The 23297-nt window shown below is 41.2% G+C and overlaps 6 protein-coding genes across 11 annotated transcripts; 3 read left to right on the top strand and 3 right to left on the bottom strand.

Annotated features, from left to right (window-relative positions):
- Positions 1–1148: 1148 nt before the first annotated feature.
- On the top strand, positions 1149–2333 carry LOC6584262 (serine/threonine-protein kinase Nek8). The gene is made up of 2 exons (XM_002009882.4): positions 1149–1373; positions 1465–2333. The coding sequence occupies exons 1-2, from the start codon at positions 1206–1208 to the stop codon at positions 2164–2166; spliced, it is 870 nt and encodes a 289-aa protein (XP_002009918.1). The 5' UTR covers positions 1149–1205; the 3' UTR covers positions 2167–2333.
- On the bottom strand, positions 2235–4741 carry LOC6584263 (ESF1 homolog). Its single transcript, XM_002009883.4, has one exon. The coding sequence runs from the start codon at positions 4664–4666 to the stop codon at positions 2336–2338; it is 2331 nt and encodes a 776-aa protein (XP_002009919.1). The 5' UTR covers positions 4667–4741; the 3' UTR covers positions 2235–2335.
- Positions 4742–4992: 251 nt separating this feature from the next.
- Positions 4993–9129, top strand: LOC6584264 (solute carrier family 12 member 8). 2 transcript variants are annotated; one of them, XM_044011676.1, is made up of 8 exons: positions 4993–5059; positions 5122–5707; positions 5769–6316; positions 6382–6583; positions 6646–6880; positions 6959–7549; positions 7612–7790; positions 7854–9129. In XM_044011676.1, exons 2-8 carry the CDS (start codon positions 5478–5480, stop codon positions 8011–8013), a joined length of 2145 nt encoding a protein of 714 aa, XP_043867611.1. In that variant the 5' UTR covers positions 4993–5059; positions 5122–5477; the 3' UTR covers positions 8014–9129. The 2 variants fall into 2 exon arrangements, with proteins under 2 accessions (XP_043867611.1, XP_032588320.1); XM_032732429.2 differs by lacking the exon at positions 4993–5059 and having other exon boundaries at positions 5066–5707.
- Positions 9130–9326: 197 nt separating this feature from the next.
- LOC6584265 (poly(A) RNA polymerase, mitochondrial) lies at positions 9327–14954 on the top strand. The gene is made up of 3 exons (XM_002009885.4): positions 9327–9566; positions 9632–10505; positions 13540–14954. Exons 1-3 carry the CDS (start codon positions 9470–9472, stop codon positions 14408–14410), a joined length of 1842 nt encoding a protein of 613 aa, XP_002009921.1. The 5' UTR covers positions 9327–9469; the 3' UTR covers positions 14411–14954.
- On the bottom strand, positions 11238–12814 carry LOC6584266 (tetraspanin-2A). Of its 2 annotated transcripts, none has more exons than XM_015161308.3 (2): positions 12706–12814; positions 11238–12120 (listed from the first exon to the last, which is right to left on the bottom strand). In XM_015161308.3, exon 2 carries the CDS (start codon positions 12109–12111, stop codon positions 11377–11379), a length of 735 nt encoding a protein of 244 aa, XP_015016794.1. In that variant the 5' UTR covers positions 12112–12120; positions 12706–12814; the 3' UTR covers positions 11238–11376. The 2 variants fall into 2 exon arrangements, with proteins under 2 accessions (XP_015016794.1, XP_002009922.1); XM_002009886.4 differs by lacking the exon at positions 12706–12814 and adding an exon at positions 12191–12280.
- Positions 14955–15772: 818 nt separating the features above from the next.
- LOC6584267 (N-alpha-acetyltransferase 30A) lies at positions 15773–18598 on the bottom strand. Of its 4 annotated transcripts, none has more exons than XM_032732433.2 (5): positions 18495–18598; positions 17881–18127; positions 17022–17791; positions 16711–16956; positions 15773–16647 (listed from the first exon to the last, which is right to left on the bottom strand). In XM_032732433.2, the coding sequence occupies exons 3-5, from the start codon at positions 17769–17771 to the stop codon at positions 16483–16485; spliced, it is 1161 nt and encodes a 386-aa protein (XP_032588324.1). In that variant the 5' UTR covers positions 17772–17791; positions 17881–18127; positions 18495–18598; the 3' UTR covers positions 15773–16482. The 4 variants fall into 4 exon arrangements, with proteins under 4 accessions (XP_032588324.1, XP_032588325.1, XP_043867612.1 ...); XM_032732434.2 differs by having other exon boundaries at positions 17022–17788; positions 18495–18596; XM_044011677.1 differs by lacking the exon at positions 18495–18598 and having other exon boundaries at positions 17881–18237.
- Positions 18599–23297: the final 4699 nt, after the last annotated feature.

Raw genomic sequence — 23297 nt, forward strand, 5'->3', positions numbered from 1 at the left:
ACATTTACTTGCAAATAAATGATTCGATGTTTATGTAAATGCTTGCCCAATCGGTCCGTTATGTTCCAATTATCGTTTAAATGCACATTAAATACAAGTTATAGCAATTAAAATGCACTTCGATTAGATAATCAAGCAGTGAATGGCCGTATTTGGCGCAGGAAGCTTTAAGTTGCGAAAATTTCCCCAAATAACAAATGCAAAATTTACAAAAAATAAAAAATAAAAAAATTTTATATGTATATATGTATAGAAAAAAACACGTATAAAAATGTAGACTCAAACCGAAGCTTAGGCCCCCTACAGCACTGTTAACTGTTTTCCAAATGGCGCTGCTGTCACTTTTTACTCTTACAATGCCTTATGTGCGCAGTAGTTTGAATTTCTTTGGGTTAGTATGCTTCCAACAGCCAAATCAGCAACGCCGTGTGCAGAGCAAAAGTAAAAGTAAACTACATTTCTGCACGGTGGGGCCAACCAATTTGCATAACAAGCTGTGGCCACTATGGCCAAACTCGATTGATGCAAGCACCATATTAATTAATAATTTAATAAGCGCTAAAACGTTTATATAACTTCAATCCTCTTCCCATATCGCAGGAAGTCGGTAAATTTAAATTTAAAAGCCGTTATCAAGAGCTGCCACCTGTTTGTATGCGTTATCGACTATCCGATTAAATTGATCAGCTGTGAAAAACGACGAAGTACATTAGTGATGAGCTGCATAAAGTGTAAATGTTCAGTTCCTGGTTTGACTGGTTCTCTGCTCCCAAAGGAGTGCAGTGACAGCCGAAAGGAAACAAATTACTGCCAATGTTGAGCATCTTTAATTAGTTATAAAAGAGAAGCAGAATGGCATCAAAGACAAATCATGTGAATTAAGATATAAATTCCCAGGTAATGACCAATGTTGCCCAAAGTATATATGTATATATATATATATATATATGCTCAAGCAATAATTCAAGCAGCTTAAGTACCATATGAAAAAATATACTTTCTAGTTTAGTTTAATATAGCAACCCTACTAATTACTATTAAATTAAAAATCACTGACTTTTAACTTTAAGACAAATTTTTTAATATTTGAAAAGCCAGCTATAAGAAACAGTAATTAATCGCTTTGGTGACAACTGCGCCAGTTCTATCGATATAGCGCGCGACATCTGAAATGTAACTGTAAATTGTTTTGCATAAGTTTTGCCATGGATTTAGGCGACGCTAATATTCGAGCTTTGCGCGTATTGGGCGAAGGCTCGTTTGGGCGCGTCTTCTTATGCGTAGAGCGCAATGGCCCCAAAGAACGTAAAGTATGCGTAAAACGCATTATTATGCGAAATCCCAAGAATCAGCTACGTCTCATCAAAGAGGAGGTAATGCACAAACATACATGCATATACATGTGTATGTATGTATGTACATGTAAATATGTTGTTGAGTAAAATGACAAACTGTGCTCTTTAGATTTACATCATCTCGCAGTTGCGGCATCCGCATATAGTGCAGTTCATACGCTCCTTCATGCACTCCGGCACAGTAAACATTGTGATGGAATACGCACCAAATGGCACCATTCGCGATGTCATCCACACAGTTAATCAGTCAAATGGACGATTGGGCGAACGGCGACTGTTGCATTATTTGTCCGACATGATCTTGGGCTTGGAGTATCTGCACATACGACACGTCATTCATCGGGACATCAAGCCGGAGAACATGCTGCTGGATGCCAATGATCGCGTTAAATATGCCGACTTTGGCATTTCCAATGTGCATGTGCCCGCCAGCCAACAGCCCTGGCAGGTGATCGGCACACCGCTCTATATGGCGCCCGAGATCATGTGTGGCGCCAAATGTGACTTCAAGTCGGATATCTGGTCGCTGGGCCTGGTGCTGTACGAGCTGTGCCTAGGCCGCAATCCCTTCCAGTCCCTGCTCCGGCCAACGGATCCCTTCGAGCAAGTGCGCTGTGTTGTCAAAGTCATGGCACAGCCCAGACTGGACTGCCAAGTGATCCGGCGACGCTACAAGCCCATTTGGGCACGTCTCTGCGAACTAATGGTTGTCTACAAGCCAGAGCAGCGAATTTGCCTGCCCGATTTGATCTGCATTGACCCATGCATTACGCAGATGATTTATTCGCGATACTTCAATTATGACTATTAGGAATAATACTTTAATATCAATATTGTAACTGTAACCAATTTCTGTATTAATTTATAGTTCGAGTTTGCATGCTGTGATTGCAATTCGTGTTCAAAGACATTTTATTACTAATTCTTAGCTCGTAATATTTTACATGCTATAAGCAATATATTTTAACCGTAGTCTAACCCTACGCCTTCTTTTTCTGTTGCCCCATCTTCATTTTGAGACTCTTCACCAGGGCGCGACGCTCAAGCTCTTGCTTGGAACGCTTCTTGTCTGGCTCCGGCTCGGGCTCCTGCTCTTTCTGCTCGGTCTGGGCGTGGCGCCGTTTCAGCTTCTCGCCAATCAGCTGCTGCATGCCTTTGGTAGGCTTGTAGTTGGAGTGCGTAGGATCAATGTTGAACTCGTGCGACTTGTAGATGGCATTGAAGCGCTCATCATTCAGATTGACTTGGAAGTTATCCTCCTCCTGCTGCTTGCCCTCGCCGGACTTTGATTTCTTCAGTTGCTTGCGTCGCTTGCGCTTGCTGCTGCTGTTGGTGGCCTGCTCCTCCTTTAGGATTTTGGCCAGACTGAAGTGCTGCTTTGGCTGCTGGTCACCTTCGTCATCATCGTCCAGCAACAGCGCCAGTTGCGCCTCTGACTCCGCTTCCGCATCGTTCGGTGTTGCTTTCTTATTCTTTTGCTTCTTCGACTTGGCGTTTTTACTCTGCTTGGGCTTCTCGTACTCACCGCTGGCAAACTCCTCCGCAAAGTATGAATCATTCATATCAATACCATCGGGAATGGAGTCATCGCTGCTCTCTGCCGCATCGGGATCAATGCCCTTGAGTTCCAGTTGCTTACGACGGCGCAGCTCCTTACGACGCTTGTTCTTCTCGCTACGCTTCTGCAGTACCTTTTCAATGGGTGTCAGTGGTACTATGGTGCTGCAACTTGCTGGTTCTTTGGTCTTGTTATCCTCGGGCGCCTCAATATTCCAGGACATTTCCATTTCATAGCTTTTCTCCTTCGACTTCTGCTCCTGAGCGTTGATTTCAGCCAGCAGACTTTTATACTTTTCGATGCGCTCCTTTTGCTTGAGACCCTTAGCTGGCTTCTTGGCAGCAGGAGTTTCCTTTGTGGTCTGTTCGTCATCAATCTCTTTCTTCTTCGAATCCACGTCCTTTTCCTCTTCCTCTTCTTCTTCCTCTTCTTCTTCATCCTCGTCACTGCTGTAGGCAACAATCTTGCGCAGCTCCTTGTCGTTCAACTGATCGACCTTGCCGCTAGACAGCTTGTCGCCCAGCTCACGCCTGTCCAGTGCCGTCTCATCCCAAGTGAGATCCACTTTTGCCTGCTGCAGCGCCGTTGTGGTAAACTGTCTTGGTTTATAGCTGTTCGCATCCGGCAGCTCGTAGCACTCGTCCGTAGGCATGTCCTCAGAGAAGTCCGTGTCGTCTGGTATAAAACGCAGATCCACACGCGTCGCTGAGCTCTCATACTCAATTCCATCGCACTCCTGGTACACCTTGTCAGCAGTGGCGGCGCTGTCGCACTCAACGACGGCGTAGTAATAGCGCAAGCGATTCAGCTGATATTGACGCAGCTTCTCCATGTGATAGTCATCGCCTTCTTCGGCATCGCTGTCCTGCTCGCGCACCAGTTCCTCGTCGGAGTCGAGATCTATTTCGGGCGGGGCTTTAATCAACTCAATGGGTCCGTGAACATCCTCCTCGGCCATACGGGCTTTACCATACTCGGACGGATATATCTTAACGCTAAGAACGCTGCCACCGGGAGGCAGAAAAGAACTCAACAAGACCATTAAGTCCTGCGCTCGTATGCGATCCCAATCCATGTTACACACGGCCAGACGTCGTGTCGACTCTTCTGTGCACTCCGCATCTATATCCAATTCACCCCAGACGTGATCAATCTGCAGCTCGGGACCATCTTCATCGTCCGTGCTATCCTCGCCCGACGAAGAGTCAGTCAGAAGTCGGCCCTCTCCGCGGGCATAGTCGATATTTACATCTGTTAGACGCTCGCGTAGGCTCTCAGGTACGTCGGAAACATCATCATCGCTGTTCAGCTGCAGAGCATCGTTGCCGTCATCATCGTGTATGATGGCCAGCTCTTCAGCTCGGCGTTCCTCGTCCTCTTCGGCATCCTCTGCCTTTTTCTTTTCTGCATCTTCCTCTTCATCTGAACTTTCGTTCTCGTCGAGTTCGTAGAACTTGCGCAAATCTTCGGCATTTGTTTTATTTACAGGCCTACCATACTTGTCCACGGTATACTTGACTTTGAACTTCTCTTCGTCGAACATACCCTGGAAGCGCTTGTCGATCTTCACTTTGCGTTGCACCTTGGGCACACCGCGAAAACGCGGGTCAGACAGCAAATGCTGAAAGCGCTCATCCTTCCAAATTCCAGTTGCTTCGGAATCACCGTTCTCAGCCTTTGCAGAAGTTTTAGTATTCTCTTGCTTTGCAAGCTTCGTTTTAGGCTTAACAGATTTATCCGGCTTTTTTGCCATGTTTGATAATTTTAAAAAAGCTAGCAGCACATCAACACGTGCGTAGAGATGTTCACAACATATCGATACTTATACTTACCGAAGTTAAGCTGCGATATCGTATGATTTTTGTAAGGATATCGATATATTAATTTGTATTTCAACTGTAGCAACACTGATAAATGCATCGCTGATATTTCAAAATCATTTTTTGAAAGACTATCGAATATAATTAATTTTAGAGCAATTTAAAATATTTTTCTAAGACCTATCTTAAATTTTATTTTAAAATTGCATTTCAACATTCAGATATAATTTAAATTTACGCGCCTATAGACAGGGTGATCGTTATCGTGCGTCTCAGCAATAGCAACAATATGTTATCGATGACGAGCTGCCGAGCTATATGTATATGTATGTATATGTATGAGAAGTGTTTTTATTTAACTTTTTTACGCATTTAAAAACTACGACAGATCTGTTTAATGGCACCGCTAAACAACAATGATATACACTGTAGCACACAGTAGCAGTAAGTAAGCCATAGAGGCGCTACACATTGACTTCAGTACAATCTGCTTGCGTGGATGCGTTTTTGGATACCATAAACAGAAATAGCAACAGCAACAGCAACAAATACTCCGGCATTGGATAACAATCAGTTTATAACGACGGTTGACTTAGAACAGTTTAAAACTCAGTGCGTCTCGTGCGAAGAAATCCAAACTAATCGTTCGAGGTGCCATAAATAAAGTAAGAACAACAACAATAGCATACTGTCAAAGCTGTTGGCGCGGGGGTGGCGGACGGCGTGTCGACAACCATCATAAGTATGAGTAATAACGTAGAAAGTAACGGCAATAGACGCACCGTTGATTGGCAACGCTTCGGTCTTGGCGGTGATGATGAAGGCGAGATAACGGTTGCAAACTTTCGTCAACGCAGCAATAACAACACGGGGGGCTTTGTCGATTTGGGCAATGAGTATACGTATGCAGCTGGCGGTCATCATGCGTCCGGCGCTAACGAAATCTTTGCCGGAGAGCAAGGTGACAAGCCATGGTAAGTTCGAGTTCACAATTTTGTCAAATAATATCTGACTGATGTCATCATCACTCAACAGGTGGCGCTCGAACTTCTTGATCTCACAGCCGGTGCTGTTTGGTACATGGGATGGTGTCTTCACCTCTTGCCTGATCAACGTGTTTGGCGTTATCGTCTTCCTGCGCTCCGGCTGGATTGTCGCCCAGGCTGGCATCATCAATGCCGTGCTCATTATTTTTTGCACTGTGGTCATTGCCTTGATTAGTGTGCTGTCGGCCATTGGTATCTGTGAGAGATGTCGCGTGGAAAGTGGCGGTGTTTATTTTCTCATTGCACACACACTCGGCTCCCGTTTCGGTGGGGCACTCGGCTTACTGTACTGCTTTGGACAAGCTGTGGGCTGTGCCCTCAACGTGATGGGATTTGGCGAATCGATGGCCGGCCTAGTGGGTCTCGAGGATAACAAATGGGCCATCCGCGGGTTTGCAACAGCAGCTGTCCTACTGCTCGGCTGCATCAATGTGGCAGGCGTCAAGTGGGTGATCAAACTGCAGTTTATTCTGCTGATGATATTGCTCATATCTGCGCTGGATTTCATGGTAGGCAGCTTTGTGGGTGAGGATACGGGTAAGTGCTAAAACACTCCTTCGTTTCTTCCATAATAAATCTAACAATATTACGTATTTTGGCAGAAAACGATTTCGATGGGTGGATGAGCGGAAATTTTATGGAAAATCTTTGGCCAAAATATGAACACGGCTACTCGTGGTTTCAAGTCTTTGGAGTATTCTTTCCCACCGTCACTGGCGTCTTATCCGGCATCAATATGAGTGGCGACCTCCGCGCACCATCCACAGACATTCCCAACGGCACGCTGGCCGCTTTTGGCACTTCGTAAGACATTCATTGTGATAGATTCCTCAATCGATCGACTTATTCGTTTTTGTTTTGTGCAGCACTTTCCTGTACTTAGTTTTTGTGCTGTTTTTGGGTGCAACATGCAAGCGAAGAGTATTATACACAGACTACATGATCTCTGTGAAGGTTTCGGCCGTTCACTTTCTGCTGCTGGCGGGTATCTATGTGTCCAGCATGTCGTCCTGCCTGGGTGCGATGTACGGCACGCCGCGCGTTCTGCAGAGTATTGCTAAGGAAAGCGTCATACCTGGTATTGATGTGCTGGGCAAGGGTGTACGTAAATAGCTCTATCTCTCTCACTCTGTCTTGTTGCTCACATTGCGTTGTTCTCTTCTATTTGATTTCATGTAGCGCGGACCTAATAAAGTGCCCCTGTACGCAATGGCCGTGGTGGCTCTGGTTACCGTAACCTTTATTATCGTAGGCGACATTAACTTTTTGGCGCCTATTGTAACGATGCCATTCCTGATGACATATGCCTGCATAGACTACGCCTATTTCGCACTGGCGCAAACCTTTGATATTCAGGAGCAGCGCGAGGAACGCTTTCGTATACAGGCATCGAGTCCAAGCTACGAGACTCGTCGCTATGGCAGCGTATCGGATGGGGGCAATGATCTGGATATGCTATTTCCGGATCGCGTGCGGCACAAGAACCTGCAGAGTCCTCAGAACTCACCGATGCATCAAGCGCAAACATTGCCAGCAGTGCCTTTAGAGAATATTGTAGACATCAATGAGTCAGGACCAAGCACTTCATCGGGTCAGGAACCAGCGGCAATGGCGGACGGCACTGGCGTGACCGTCGACCCTTCCACAGCACAGGCTGGCAGCGAAGCAGATGATGAGAACGAGCCCATTGCCCCGATTCGTCCGCCTATACATTCCAAGACGAAAAACTGGTACTCTGGCTTCTGCAATCGCTGGGCCTCGCTACTGGGAGTAAGTGGATAGTTTCCAACCTCTTAGAAGTTCACTTTAATCTTATATTTCTTCCTTCACAGGCACTCACCAAGCTGCTGGTTATGCTGTTGGTGAACTGGTATTATGCCTTAACCTGTTTTTTGGTCGTATTCGTTGTTTGGTTCTATGTGGGCACAGCTAATCCCGCCGTCAAGCCTGGCTTGACTGCAGAGTTCAACTTTTTTGGCTGGCTCAAGAGCGTGATTTTCCGTTGCTTTGGGTAAGGAACTTCAATAGCATGTGTATATTCGAAATTTTGTTAATATCAACTATTCGATTATAGAAAACGCATGCACGAGTATGAGCAAATTGTTGTGACACCATCTTGCCCAGGCGTGGATCTGTCGCCCACACAATTGAATGAGCAGAACGAGGACTTCAGGCCGCGTCCAAACTATCATCATTCATCGGTAATAGAGGGACGGCTGATAGACGACATCTAGACTTTTGGCCATGGGCCGTATACAGTGGGATCATGGGTTATTGGGAAACGCGGCAAGCAATATTTTGAGTGCATTTTGCTAACACTAAACTAATTCAATGATAACATACAAATGTAAAGTGCAACACTAAACGTAGTTATGTTAAATCCAGCACATGCATTTAGAAGCGATCTTCCCACACACACACACACACACTCAAAGACCGAACCCAGCGCACATTGCAGCTTTAGCTAAATTAAAATTACTTGTGTACTAATTATTTATTAATTGTAAGTTCAAGAATTTAATCTGCTTTTAATATGTTCCTTTCTTGTGTAAAGTCGTTTTGCTGATTTCCTATTGTTTAATTCTATAGAAAGCCTGTAAAATTGTTGCTTAATATATATGTTTCCATACGTTTTGTATTGTCTCAAAGCACATACATGCATAATTTATTTGAGGAAACATATGTGATAATGAGATAATAAGTAAAAACAATCAAAAACAAAGGAGAAACCCAACAACAGCCCAAAACAAAGCAGAAGCAAATTGTTTTGCAAATTTGGCGTTTTCGCTTTCTATGATACCACAAAGGCGAAAAATTATCAATGAAACTGATTTGATTGAAATACCTTATGTTCTAAATATATGTATCTTAACTCACACACACAAACAATACAAGCACTCACACACACAAAATTGATTAGCCATCGTCCGCAAGAGCCACGAAATCACAACCAATTCAAGCCCAATTCTTTAAATGCAAAACAAAAATAAGTAAGCAATAACAATTAAAAAATTATAACCTTCATAATGTATTACCACAAATATCTGCAATAACTTCATCATATATACCACATTACATATGTATGTATATATATTTATAAATATATATTGCTAGGTATATAATCAAATATTTAAGAAAATATTAACGGAACCCACATAAAACATTGCGCGTTATATTTCAAAAATATACAAAGCGTTTTACTTTTGGACGTACATACTTATATAGCATAAATTTAACCTAGTTATACAAAGAGCAAATAACGCATCCATGAACAAACTGAAAACAAAAATCAATTTATATGTAATATCAATATTAACTGAAATGTGTATTAAAACAGTTTAATAAACCAATATATTGTTTATATTACAGTCTGTGTAAGGCAATGAGTCCAATTGAAAATACAGAAGAGCATAAGAGATTGCGTAAATATGTTTCTGTTATTCTGTTTTACAATAAAAATTTTATCTGAGGCGCCGATTTTCAAACTCAATATATATCGATTATCATGGAAAAGCAGATGTGAAACCGAATCGATATATGCATACGGCAGCCCTGGTATGCAATAACTGCAGCCCTATAACCTCAAATCTAAGCCAATAGAACTAATATACAGTGGAGTTTTGTCATATTCCCAGCAAAACTAAATACAGCAGGTATATGAGGTTGTCCCGATAGCTCCAGCCAAACACCATGAACACCCTAATGCGCCTATCACCCCAGCTCCACCATTGGCGCACATATTGCATAAAACAATGCGCCGCAGCCGGTACAGAAGCCGCTGCTCGAGGTTGGTAAACAATAATAGTTAATTTGACGTTACTCATCTGAAATAAGTGTCACGTCGACCCACAGGTAAACCCAACTATGAGGAGTTCATTGGCAGCCGTCACCAGCAGGCGCAGCGCAGCATCGTGGTACAGGTCAGCTCTGAGAAGTCATACAACGAATTGTATAACTACTGCAGCCGATTCGGACGTATTGTCACTGTCCAACACTACTCCGTACAGCATGAGGATGAGCTGCACTATATGCTGCTGGAGTATGCCAGCGCCGGCGAAGCATCCGCCGCGATCAGTTCAAGTGCTTACAATGCAGAACTCAGCGGCAGTGGCGTGCCGGTACGCTCGCCGTTCCTTTGGTTTAGAGCACCAACTGGAGGCGCTGGTAGACGGGGACAAGCTAAATTGGCGGCTAATCAGAAAACGCTGGCGCTGCACACAGTCAACGGCACGCGGTCATTGAGCCACGAAGCCTTGAAGGAGCTATTGCGCGGTGCCGCTGGCATCGATCAACAACTGAATCTGCTGTACGAACAGACACGTTTGAATGAACTGGGCGTGCGCATGCGCTTTATTGCTGCGCTCCAGGTGGAACAGGCCATCTCGGGCATGTTTCCGGATGCGTTGGCACAGCCATTCGGATCCTCGGTGAATGGCTTTGGCAAAATGGGTTGTGATTTGGATTTAATATTGCGCTTCGATGGCAAAACCCCAGGCACAGACCAAGATAGTCAACGCGAAGCATCGCGTCTCATATACCACACTAAGGAGAATCTAAGCAATGGACGTTCGCAGACGCAACGACAAATGGAGTGCATTGGTGATATGCTGCATCTGTTTCTGCCCGGAGTCTGTCATGTGCGGCGTATTCTGCAGGCGCGTGTGCCCATCATCAAATACCATCACGAGCACCTCGACCTGGAAATTGATCTATCAATGAGCAACCTGTGAGTAGTGGATAAACAACTATATTCATTTATTAACTTGATATTTATTATAACTTGATATTCTTACAAAAAGTGCCGTACATTGAATAGTTTCGATATGGTGTAGGAGCGTTAGTAGGCTAAATTTGGCTTCATTCTCATGGTTTATTAACGTACTTATTGTTCGAAATGAAAACTTAACTCCATCAACGATGGATGTAACTCCTTGCACTGTGCGCTCGCTCAGGTACTTTTTATACCCTGAACCCATTTTCAATGGGAAATCAGGTTATAATGGTTTTGTTGAAATGTATGTAACAGGCAGAAGAAGGCATGGCAGACCCCACAAAGTATATATATTCTTGATCAGAGCTGAGTTGATTTGGCCCTGTCCGTCTGTCAGTCCGTCCGTCTGTCCGTCTGTCCGTATGTTTGAACGCGTCAATTTCCGAAGATATAAGAGCTAGAGACTTGAATTTTTTTTTTTAAATGACCATGTATACAGCGCGGATGTCGAGTTTGCTTTTAAAATTCGATAAATCATCCCGTTATGTTTATCGAATAAAAACATTCAAGTTCAAGTCAGATGCCACTATAGCTAATTTTTCATTTTTTTTAATTTCTCAAATTTTGTTCGAGTCCCAAGCGCTGCGACTTATGTTAATTTTTTTAATTGGTTCAAAATATTTTTATATTTTAAATACATCGAAATTGAAATTTTAGCCATACTAAATGGGCATTTTTATTAGTTGGGCTCAGGGTAGTATCTAGTCGAGCACCCTCGACTAGAGTTTTCTTACTTGTTATTAGTTGGGTTCAGGGTAGTATTTTGCTTCATTACGCTTAAAACTTAGTTAACTAAATGGTTGTTATGTTGGCTTTATGTCAGCTCTTAGCGTCTGTAGTTGCTGGCCTGTTCCTCCTCCTTCTTGACGGCCTGGACCAGAACAAAGCTCATAACGCCACAGATCACCGATAGCATTGCCATCACCATGGCCAGTCCCACAATCCAGGAAGTTTTGCCCTCAAAGAACCAGGTCAACTCGTCCACGCAGCCACTGAAGAAGGCATTGCCGCTGACGGTGTCGCGGCACGAGCTGGGCAATGGCTGGCGCAAGTCCAAATAGTCCCACGGTCCGCTGGCACCGCAGCAGCCAATATTCTCCTGGATCATGGTCAGCACATAGTTAGAGTAGGAGTACTCAGAAGTGGACACAAATCGCCGCAGCGACACATTCAGCAGCGGCTGCAGGCTCGAATTAATTGTACTGTACTGCAGCAATATGGCCGAGCCGGCCACAGTGGCAATAAAGCCGAATATCTGTGTGCCAATGAATACGAAGAGAGCCAGTGTGTTCTCCATGAGCGCACTGAGACAGCCCAGAAAGCTGACGGCCATCATGATGATGCTGATGGCGATCAGCACATAGACGCCAATGTAAAAGGCCTGCGCCTCCAGGATGCGCAACCAGTCATTGAAGCCCGGCTCGGCACGCAGCCAAACGGTCAAGGCGAACAGCGCCGTCGATATCATCCAGGCGATAATGTTGAAGCAGAACAGCGTGTACTTCACGCAGCCGATCTGTTTTTCCAGCTGCTCGTCGGCAGGTCCATAGCCAATGCCCATTGTGGAAGGCTGCAAGAGAGTTGGAGATCAAATTATTGGCTTCAATATACCAAAGATTCAAATTTATGCAATTTTCCACCTGTCCTACAGTAATAAACGTAACTGAGTCAGCGCTAGTATAAATTTCTACCCATATCACGCCCAACTGTTAATCACTCGAGCTTCCGATGCCTCCTTCTCTGTGCCCAGGCCCAGACCCACGCTGAAGGCGGCCAAGTCACTTGGCCTTATCAGCGTTGTGTTTAGCAAATACCATTATCTCTCTTTGGGTGTTTGGTTTCGTTTCAGAGCGAAGCAGTGGCATACACACAATATGATTAATATATAGGTTTTCTATTGCAACACTCGTTGAATTTCAGACCAAAAATATTACCAAACTCTATATGAAACATAAGTTTTCTGCTGTTTTATTAATCACATTCTTAACCAACGAACAAAAAAAAAAAAACGATTGGGCCTTTTCCATTGAAGGTCAATTCATTTGCACAGTTATTTAAAAATAAAAATCAGTTTTTCTTTCTTTTTTTTTTTATAAATATATCTATAATTTTTTTTTTTTTTTATTCTACACTGAATGGAAATTTAGTTGTTCACCTTTTTGATTGTTTATAGCTCGAAAAAAGTGTATAAATATATAATATATTTTATACGCCGTTATCGGAACTCCGTTTGGCTCGTTCGTTAAAATCGTTTTGTCAGGAAATGCCCGTATTGTATTGTATCTGACCAAGTTGATATAATTAGAAATATTTCAGAGGGGGAGGTCCTAAGATAAGATAAGATAAGCATACGCTGCGGCTGAGGCTGAGGCAAGCCAAAGCTTTTGTTGATAAGATTAGATAACAACAGTTGCCGATTGCCAAATGGCATATAAAACACACATAACGGGATAGTATTGTCATCCCTTTTGCCCATGCTGCAGGTGAATCAGTTACACTTAATATGCCTCCCACCACATTGGCATTCCGTTTGTGATTCGATTATGATTCACAATGTCGGTGACGCTGATGAACTAGTTGCTGATAAAACTAAGCCCACAATGCATTCAAAACCGTATCCAGTCGGTGGAGATGGTCAGTTCTCCGTATGAAATGCCACGCCCTGGCGCTCTATGGCAGGTGAATCACAAAGCACGAAAGCTTTGTATCTTTGTGACTTGAGGAAACTAATAGAATCTCATAATTTTTTTTAACTAATGGAAATGGAATATGGTTTCTTAGAACAGCTCTGTTGCTATGACTAATATTATTATTTATTTTATTGTATTTTTATGTTAATTATTGGAAATGGAAAAATCATGGTCTAGATAAAGGTTTTATATGGATTATTCTCCTACAAACAATAACCAAACGCTCCTCTTAGCTTTACCTTATTAAAAGTAAAAGTATTTGAATCTCGACTCACTGGATATACTATATTCCCTTACAGCACTGGCTTCTTCATGTCCGAGCTGCTGTACATGTTTGGAGAGATGGATCCGCGCGTGCGGCCTTTGACTTTTTGCGTGCGGCGCTGGGCGCAATCATGTGGCTTAACAAATCCGTCGCCAGGACGCTGGATTACCAACTTCTCGCTGACCTGCCTGGTCATGTTCTTCCTGCAGCAGATGCGGCAGCCCATTCTGCCGTCGATTGGAGCAATGGTGAAGGCCGCGAACACAGCGGACATTCGGGTCACTGAGGATGGCATCAATTGTACCTTTGCGCGGGACATGGAGCGTGTGGGCTTCCAAAGTCGGAATACGAGCAGCCTGAGCGAACTGCTCCTACAGTTCTTTGAGTTCTACTCACAGTTTGACTTTCACAATCGTGCCATATCGCTGAACGAGGGCCGCGCCCTGGCGAAGCCGGATCACTCGGCAATGTACATTGTGAATCCGTTGGAGCAGCTGCTGAATGTGAGCAAAAACGTCAGCCTGGAGGAGTGCGAGCGACTGCGCATCGAGGTGCGCAATGCTGCCTGGATGCTCGAGTCGGAGGTGGAGAACGCAACACTCTCAGAGAGCGAGCGACGAGAGCAGTCCTGGGGCCTGCTCAACCTGTTCAAACATCCCGAGAAGTCTGTCATACGCCCGAACATGTTCTTCAAACCGCGCATGGTCGAGGTCAGCGATCTGTTTGACAAATCCCAGACGTTAGCGCCTACACCGCCGCCCGTCAACTACAAAAACCCCACCGTGCGCCAGCAGGTGCAGAGCATTAAGGCAGCTGCACGCAGCGAGCTCAAGCAACTGCGTGAGTCCAGCACAACGACGACGGCGACGGCGACGTCCGCAGCTAAAACCAAACGCAGCAGGTGATAACCGGCGGCATTTCTGTAGACAAATCCCGGCTTAGTGTATATATTTTTATATATAAATAGATAGTAACTCCACTCTGACTACATATTTTTAGCTATCTAAATGTTGTTCATATTGTTAAGCGTTACGCCCCAAAACGCAGCCATGTGGGCGTACAGTGTACGAGAATGCTGCAGCCTTGTATATGCAACTCGTATGTGGCGGACCCAGGGGAATTGTTTCCAAGCTATTCCTGTCTGCACCACCTACGTTAAGCGTTAAGTATTGTAGTTGTTTTTTTTTTTTTTTTATATAATAATTTAATAAAATTAAAAGAAAGTGTTAAAGTTAGTCAATGTTTTGCAATGAGTCAGCTGGGTGGGCTGTGTAAAATAAAGACAGAATATTTTATGTATTTGATATGTAGTCCTTAAATATAACATCTGATATATGTGCCAAAGATCCCATTCCAAAGGCTATGTGAGTCTGAGAGGTCTCGCGAATGAAATACGAAGCTACTGAAATATTTTATAAATAGATCTGAATAAATGAATTTTACATTGAATACATTATAGAAGCATTCGCTTAGGAGGGATCCATTGACTGTTCGGTCGAAGAGTCTCAAATTTACATAGGTTACGATCTATTTATAAAGAGAGAGACGTAAGTCAGACAGGTATTAGTTTCCACACTAAATATTTCTAGAACCACTTATCCATAACATCTGTTGGCTCAATATTATTGCATAGAAATACATTGTAAATATATATGTGTATATAATATAGATACTTAATATGTATATCTATGTATATTCAAGCAGTTAGTCAAATTGTGATTAGATTTTCATAATTGCTCAATTTATTCAGTTTTGTTTTCTATAGTTTTTGTTCTTTTTCTTTTGTTTTGTAATTATCTATAATTAGGGCAAAGTCTTGATCGTTAACAACACGCCTCATGCTATATATTCACGAAATGTTTCTCGTTCAACTTTATGTTCTCACATTTCTCTTGTTGTTCAACTATGTTTTGTAAATGTTTAAAATGCCACAAGTTAGCACGCGTAATTTGATTCAACATATATTTGTATATATATGTGTGTATATACAATATATGTTTGTTTGTTTCTTTGTATTAATACAAGTACGAGTGAAAGTATGTACTTATGCATGTATGTATGTGTGTGTGCATAACAAGACACAACATATATAAATATTTATATCTGGATGTCAATGTGTACTTATGTAAATGTTTACGATATTTTGCGTGTCTGTGTGTGATTTCAGTTTCAATGTTTATTTGATATACATTTGTTGTTGTTCTTGTTTTTTTTTTTTTTTTTCTTTTTCTTGTTTGTTTGCTGTGAGTTTCTTGTTCTCTTTTTTATTATAACATACATATACCTAAATAAATATGAATATTTTGGTTATTAGTTGATGTGTCTTATGTTGTTTTTTCTTTCTTCTTATTTTTTGTGTTTAGTTTTTGCGCTTTTAGTTGTAATATCGTTTGTCTAATTTACAAATATAATGCAACCGGTTATTGCTTCTGATTCTGCTTTTAAACTTTAACTGTACTCGTAATTAGGTAATTATGTAAGTATGTAAAGCACGTTTCGCATGTGTATGTAACGTTTTTATTTCCATGTATTTAATTTTTTACTGTTATTTCTGTTGTTGCTGCTGTTGTTGTTACGGCTGTTATGTATTATGTATTGTTGGTTGTTTGCCATACGCTAAAGTTATTTAAAATAATTTACATACATTAATTAAAGAAATTTAAAACTGTAATTCCTAGTTAATAGGTACAAAATATTGTTTGTCATGCGCCACGGTGAGAGGAAATTAAACGACAAACAAACGCCTAATCATATTCATATACACATACATATATATTTTGGTATATATATATACATATATCTGTTAAAAAAAAAAAAAAAAACAAACAAGAGTCCTGTTCGTGTGGACAGTATGGAAGCCAGCCCAAAGAAACATTGGGTGTTAACTGTATAGTCGAAACAAGGCAACCTAATTAGAGCTCTCGCTTGGCGGCCACTAGACAATAATTTCAACGGCATCATTGAACGACGCGTCGGCTCATCTAAACCAGAGCTTCAGGCGCAGCGCATCGACGCCGTTTAAATAGTAACGAAAAAGTCGTTTATCACGCACAAATCCCAAGTTCTCATACAGACGCAGCGCTGGCTCGTTACGCATCTCCGTTTCTAGCACCACTTCATCAGCATTGTCCGCTAGCATAGCCTGAAAGGGGGAATGACTCGAATACAGTTAATTGTCCAATTATCTGGACACACAGACACTTACCTCAATGGCTTTGGTCACGAGCGTGGTGCCAATTTTAAGCTTGCGATACTCCTTGCGCACCGCCAGCATCGCAATGTAGCCGCGCCTCACATTCATATGCATGTCCAGCTTGCATACGATGGCGCCCACATATTGATTATCATGCGCGGCGAGGAAGCATAGTTTTGGCCAATTGTAGATGAAGTAGCGGTACGTGTATATCGAATATGGCTCGGACAGCTCTGCCTGTATCAGACGCATTATTTCCTGCAATAGATCGAAGGTGTGTCAAATTACGCACAATATGCTGTGGATGGAATGACATCACTTACGTGCATTTGATGCTCGGCTTCGTATTCCTTATAAACTATCTCATCGGCTGTAATGGCAGGTTTAAGCTGGAGCTGTGTTTGTTGTTGTTCTTCTTCTTGTTCTTGGGGCTGTGCCGCAGTGGCGCCTGCTCCGGCAGCTGCCGACGTCGAGGGCGCCTCATCTTGGGTGCTGTCCGCAGCGGCAATCTTAGCTGTAGTTGCTGTTGATGTATGTGTGTTGGCAGTGCTTGTGTCACTTGTGTTGCTTGTTGCTACCGCGGCTGTTAATGATGTGTCGTGCTCTCCGCTTTCCGAATCCTCTATTGATGCCTGGGACTTGTTGTTGTTTTTCGCTTTACTACTGCTGCCATTGTTTTTTCTGTTGCGGCTGCTAGAGTTGATGTTGTTCACATCGTTGTTATTGTTGCTGCTGTTGTTGTTATTGTTTATGTGATTGTTGTTGTTGATGGCAGCGCTCTTATTGGCATGCCCATTGACCGTGGCAGCCACAGAGGACGATTCAGCTGTCACCTTTGGCCCGTCTACAGCATGGCCATTAAACAGCTGCACCTGCTCCATAAGGCTATTGATTGCGGCCATTTCATTCGCAGAGTCGACATGCCCATTGGACTGGTGTACAACAGCCTTGACTCTTGCTGGTCCTTGTGCTGGCTTTGCCTCCGGCTTCTGTGGCTGTTGTGTCTTCTTCTTATTTCGATACTTCTTCTTGGAGGCCGTCGCAGTTGTAGCTGCTGTCGCCGTGTCCGCCATGGCCACCTGAGTCGCCGCTACTGAACGAAAGTAATATTTTAGTTCTAAGCAGAAGGACACAGCTGAGTGCACAGGTTGGCAAGGAATATGCGGAGGTTTGCATGCTTACCTGCTCCTAGTGCTGGTGCTGCAACTTTCCAGCTGTTGATGGGCTATATCACTGTCGCTGGCGGGGAGTCAACGCACTCTAGACAGATTTGCCTTTATTTTTGGTTATATTTTCACAGTTGCAAGTTTTTCATTCACACACCCGCACATACACACACACACACACTCGTGCAGATTTAAGAGCGATGAGCGTTGTTATCGCGACTTTGGCCAATCGCAGGTATTTGAACTGGTCGCAGTTCCTGAAACTTAAGATAGCATACACGGCATTATTATTTGTTGAGACTACACTGCGGTTAAAATTGGTAATTTAAGACTAAATTAATGTGTAATTTGTTGTATATAAATTGAATTAATATATTTCAGTCTTTTTTAGTAACTGTTCGTAACATATCAAATAGGTATTTTGGCATTTCCAGCTGTCACTGTAAGTGAAATATCGCAACATTTACCATCTCTAACACACATACACTCGGCACTGCTTGTGACACTTTGTTCCTATTCTGCTTATGGTGCTTAATTTTGGTTGTTTTATTTTTTGCCTTATATGCACTTAAACAAAATATGCGAGTTGTACCTTAACGGCGCATAATATATATATTTTATGATGCTTACCCCTATGGCATTGACTGTTATTTTTACACTCTCTGGTTATGAATAAATACACTCACATGCACACGACCACATGTAACACAGCGAACAGCTGAGCACACACATAAGGCTGAACAAATCATCGATAGCTGCCGATAGGCAGTCGTTTCGATTACATATTTGCAAGCAACTTGAATCAAACGTCCTAGTTTGAATGTTGGCGCGCTGTACATATTTATAAACGTATTTTAAAAGAAACTATTTTAAATAATTGTTTATTTAAAAACTTATTTATGCAAATGATAAAGATATTTTGCATATAGTAATTTGACGCAAGTGAAATTTAATTTCTTATCTAATGTAAATAAAATTCTCTTGTAAATATTTATAGTTTGTATTATTTTACCAGCCTATTTCGTTGCTCTTCTTACAATTACTTAGCTTTGTGCCGGAACTATTCGTATTGAAAGTTAATGTGCTAAGCTATAATATATTTTAATTCTCTCATAAATAAAGACGAATTCGAAATTAATTAAAAAACAACAAATATAACCTTCGCCTACATTTTAGTCAACAGTCAGATCAACCGAATCGTAAATCGTAAATAAAATAAAACCGATCGAAATATACGAAGATTAATGTCCACACATAAAACTATGACAAAATCTCAAATTGATTTCTGTCGCTGCGGCTCTGCAAAGCCGTTCATGCAAAGTGAATGCATCGCCCTGTCGTCTTCCTGTTCGATTAGTGGGTGCTGGACAACCGGCCAACTGCATGAGTCGAGCGCTGCTTGCAACCAGCGTTTCCAAGTGTTTTCAAGTATGTCGGATCCGGAGCGGTCTTACCTTATGTAAGCAACGCATAGGCTGCTGCGTCTTGAGAGATTTTAATTTCAATTCGAAATTCAGCTGAGCTGCGCTTAGCCAAAGCTGTGCAAAACAACAAATATGAAAACGAAGAAAAATATAAATAATACGCACTGAAGATGGAATACACTGCCAAAACATGCAAAGTATGTAAATATATATATTTAACTAACGAACTTGAATAAAATTAATTTAAAAGTCACATAAAAGGATTTATGGCAAGTTAGTTTGTTAAGGCAACTTTTTGCAATCTTTTGATGGCTATAGAAAATAAAATTTTCTCTACAAATGGCTCAATATATTCATAATACCCATTTTACTAAATGCTCACAAAAATACTCGACACTCACCGCAGGCCTTTCACTTGGGCAACTCGAAAGCTAGACAAACCCAAGCAAACCAAACCAAACCAAGCCAAATTCAACAAGCAAATAGACTGGACAAGTAGATGAAGATGACACAAACAAGTCGGGCAGGCAGGCACGCAGGCAGACAGAGATGCTGAGCGATGCGTCGCGACGTCTTTTTAACTGCACTCATCTGCACACACATAAAATTAAGCATACAATTTTTTAGACGACCTATGTTAATTGGCAACGTCTGTGACTTTGTCATTTGAGGCATGAGTTGTGCACCTGTCGGTCCGCTGATTGATTGGGTGCTGTTTATATGGCCCTGTGAATGGGTTAAAAAGATCGCGTCGTAAAGTACGCGACATCAATTCGACGCCCGCTAACAAAAGACTTAGGCAACGAACTTGGCATTGCTCCGCGGCCTGTCGCTCTGCGCTTCTCGCTCGTTGTTGCTGTTACTGTTGCTGTTTCAGCTTGTTTTTGTTATGAATAATACTTATCGCAGGAATTGGAGCACAATGCACGCAATGCGTCAACATTAAACCGACTGATGCAATGCCTCACCAAATTATGCCAAATTGTGTCATCATAAAGCACCAGAGCTCCGATGGCATTCGAGTCAGGCGATTAGAAGCGTTGCGTGCCGCTACAAATACTACTACAAATCAGATGATTGAATAATATCGATGGGAAATTTGCATACGCCAATACATAATCGTCGCAGCGTCTCTCTGGTTTTGCTGTTTCACTTTTGAAAGAGCCAAAAAATTAGCAAAGTAAACAGCAAAGTCAAATAAAAGGCATGCGGAGAAAGTGAATGGCCGAGCAAAGTAAAAGCAAGAAAACAAAAACAAACACAACAACAACGGCAACAAAACAATAACAACAACGAGAGGCAAACAGCCATTGAGCATGAGTGACAAGCCAACACCCGTCTCTTATCAAAGATGCAAATCTCCGTGCAACGATTACGCAGACTCCGCCGCACTCCAACTAGACCTGGGCCGGGTTTTTGTTTCATTTTTCGCACACATGCAGCTAGCCAGGTCGTAAAGCAATTGCAGTTTTTTTGTTTTTGAGCAGCAGCAGCTACAACAAAAACAACAACAACAACAACAATAACAACAGCAACATTGGGTCTGTCATGTCTGTCGCCGTTTTGTGTGGTGTCATTTTGCCGGCCCCTGTTGCAACTCATGTGCATGGGGCAGAGTCAACTCAAAAAGTCTCGGAAAATCCAAGCCACAGTCGGAGCATAGCACACACGCATGCAGTATAAAACACCATTTAACTTGGGCATCACTCAAGCGATTTGTTTATATACCCTGTAACTATTTAATGTGCATAATGAAGTTTGGAGTTTTACAAGCAATTGGCCGCCGATGAGTCTTCTCTGAATATAACCATATGCAACTAGTTGGCATATCTTAGATTAGACCCAAAAACAGTTGTGCTTGATAGGCTTCATGCGAAAGAGTCGGAATCTCTCTATATTATTGATGGCTAGAGAGGTGAGCAGATAGAAAAGCAAGAGGGAAACTACCTATCAGTCGGAATATATAATGAATATCTCATCTTTTTCGACTCTCTCGCTGACTCAGTCACCCCCTATATATATATATATATATGTACATATATGTCTATTTTTTTTTAAATTCTCTCTTCCTCTTTTCTCTCACTGATTATTTGCCTCGCCAAATCTAAATCTAAATCTCACTCTTCTTTTTTTTTCTCTCTCTCTCTCTCTCTCTTTCTCTCTCTCCCTTCCACTATTCCATTTATCGCTCTCACTTTTTCTATCATTCTCTCTCGTAGACGCTCTCTAATTTCACCGCCTTTCTCTGTGATTTTCATAATCATATACAACGCATAAATCCTGGGCATAAAGCTACTACTGAAACACTTTCCACATGTATTTTTGCTTTGTCTAAAATAAAATACGTTGCACATCAAAACTATGCTGAAAGAAGTCTATGGTATCTCCCAGTTGAATAATGCTCGCTCGCGTGTTGCGTTTTCTTCTTCTTTTTGAGTAAATTGCCGCGTCAGCGACAAATTGTGTCAAATGTTGTCACCAAGAGGCAACAAAGGGCAGACACGGTTTGGGCTTAAACGAACCGACTGGTAAACATCTTTAAATGTTTTATAATTTTATTGTACTACACACAAGTAAATGTCGGGCTAAAATGGTAATGTTACAAATGTCTGTTTGTTGGTTTGCTTGTTGCCAAAATCGTTTTTAATTATTTCAAGCAAAAACGTGCCAGGCCGGGGCAAGGGCAGGGAGCGTGGCATTATGCAAAACTAGAAGAGCGCCAAAGTGGAGCAGAAAACAAAAACAACAATAAATAAATAAATAAAAAATGCAAACACTCAACATAAAATGCTACTAGACAAGCGTTTAGACATGTTTAAGCAAATATTGGCACAAAATAAACAAATTACAGCGGTTTTTCGTTTTAATGTGTTTCTATGGGTATTAAATCATAATTTGAACCTGGGTCAAGTCGCACTAAACAAGCCTGGGAACACTTTAGTGACGGCTGAGCAACATATATTAGTTTTGAAAACATTTATCAATTTTCATATTTTATGACATAAAATTTGAAGACGACTAAAAATATGTATATATATAAGTTAAGTTGAAAACCTTAAAAACAAATATATATATATATATATATATATATATGTAAATAATTTTTATTTGTTAAATCGATTGGTGTAAATTTATAAAAATATTGTAAAATAAATCAAATATATTAAGAACTTATCTAAATAATAATAAACTAATTTATGAAAATATTAAAAAATAAATTTAAAATATTAAGATTTGTAAGATAAAAATGATATATTATATATTAATATTAATTATATATTAAGAATTAAAAATAAATCATATAAGAAATTATGAAGGTATTTATTAAAATTATAAATATAAATGTTAAAATTTATTAAAACTTAAAATACAAAAGTTATTTATAAATTTAAAAAATTACGTAGAAAGTGGATGCTCTGTTCTGTTTTAAGTATATTTGATATATATAATATATATATTATTAATATTTGTTTTTTCTTCAAATTAACTTCAATATTTTTATGTATTTATTTATTTATTTTAAATTAGAATTAATATAAAGTTAAAACTAGTTTATAACTTAAGCACTGGCTTAGTCTTCTTCTTAGCCTTCATATTACATATAACATATGTATTACATATGATATACTTGAAGTCAATTAGTTGAAATCTTTAATAAATAATAAAAAAAAAAAAAAAATACAAACATCAATTAAATCAATATCATTTAAGCAAAGCAATAAAAAAAAAAAAATAAATAATTCAATTTTTTCTTAGCCTGGTCAATCCCAGCTACCAAATCGAAACACAATGCACGAATTGATCTAGTTTCGGTAATGAGCAACGGTAGGCGGAGTGCATCGTAAACCTACGCAGTGCAATGCGATCGACATACATATATATATAAATAATATGTACATACATATGTATCTACTCAATATGCATATATATTCATTATGCAATAAAAGCACGACCAAAGACAAATCTGAGACCAAAGCAAAGCAGAGCGAAGTAAACCCGAGCAAGGCAA

This window comes from Drosophila mojavensis, unplaced genomic scaffold, assembly GCF_018153725.1.
Source record: "Drosophila mojavensis isolate 15081-1352.22 unplaced genomic scaffold, ASM1815372v1 contig_136, whole genome shotgun sequence".
In the NCBI taxonomy this organism is placed as follows: domain Eukaryota; kingdom Metazoa; phylum Arthropoda; class Insecta; order Diptera; family Drosophilidae; genus Drosophila; species Drosophila mojavensis.

What these genes read in the sequence shown, in the direction of transcription:
- LOC6584267 (XM_032732433.2), bottom strand. Translation starts at nt 17,771, where the DNA reads ATGGCGGACACGGCGACAGCAGCTACAACTGCGACGGCCTCCAAGAAG. An exon ending in AAGCCGAGCATCAAATGCAC is followed by an intron (nt 16,957 to 17,021) that starts GTAAGTGATGTC and finishes GATCTATTGCAG; the next exon opens with GAAATAATGCGTCTGATACA. An exon ending in TCGTGACCAAAGCCATTGAG is followed by an intron (nt 16,648 to 16,710) that starts GTAAGTGTCTGT and finishes TCCCCCTTTCAG; the next exon opens with GCTATGCTAGCGGACAATGC.
- LOC6584263 (XM_002009883.4), bottom strand. Translation starts at nt 4,666, where the DNA reads ATGGCAAAAAAGCCGGATAAATCTGTTAAGCCTAAAACGAAGCTTGCA.
- LOC6584262 (XM_002009882.4), top strand. Translation starts at nt 1,206, where the DNA reads ATGGATTTAGGCGACGCTAATATTCGAGCTTTGCGCGTATTGGGCGAA. An exon ending in TACGTCTCATCAAAGAGGAG is followed by an intron (nt 1,374 to 1,464) that starts GTAATGCACAAA and finishes TGTGCTCTTTAG; the next exon opens with ATTTACATCATCTCGCAGTT.
- LOC6584264 (XM_044011676.1), top strand. Translation starts at nt 5,478, where the DNA reads ATGAGTAATAACGTAGAAAGTAACGGCAATAGACGCACCGTTGATTGG. An exon ending in TTGATGTGCTGGGCAAGGGT is followed by an intron (nt 6,881 to 6,958) that starts GTACGTAAATAG and finishes GATTTCATGTAG; the next exon opens with CGCGGACCTAATAAAGTGCC. An exon ending in GTGATTTTCCGTTGCTTTGG is followed by an intron (nt 7,791 to 7,853) that starts GTAAGGAACTTC and finishes ATTCGATTATAG; the next exon opens with AAAACGCATGCACGAGTATG.
- LOC6584265 (XM_002009885.4), top strand. Translation starts at nt 9,470, where the DNA reads ATGAACACCCTAATGCGCCTATCACCCCAGCTCCACCATTGGCGCACA. An exon ending in TACAGAAGCCGCTGCTCGAG is followed by an intron (nt 9,567 to 9,631) that starts GTTGGTAAACAA and finishes GTCGACCCACAG; the next exon opens with GTAAACCCAACTATGAGGAG. An exon ending in GATCTATCAATGAGCAACCT is followed by an intron (nt 10,506 to 13,539) that starts GTGAGTAGTGGA and finishes ATTCCCTTACAG; the next exon opens with CACTGGCTTCTTCATGTCCG.
- LOC6584266 (XM_015161308.3), bottom strand. Translation starts at nt 12,111, where the DNA reads ATGGGCATTGGCTATGGACCTGCCGACGAGCAGCTGGAAAAACAGATC.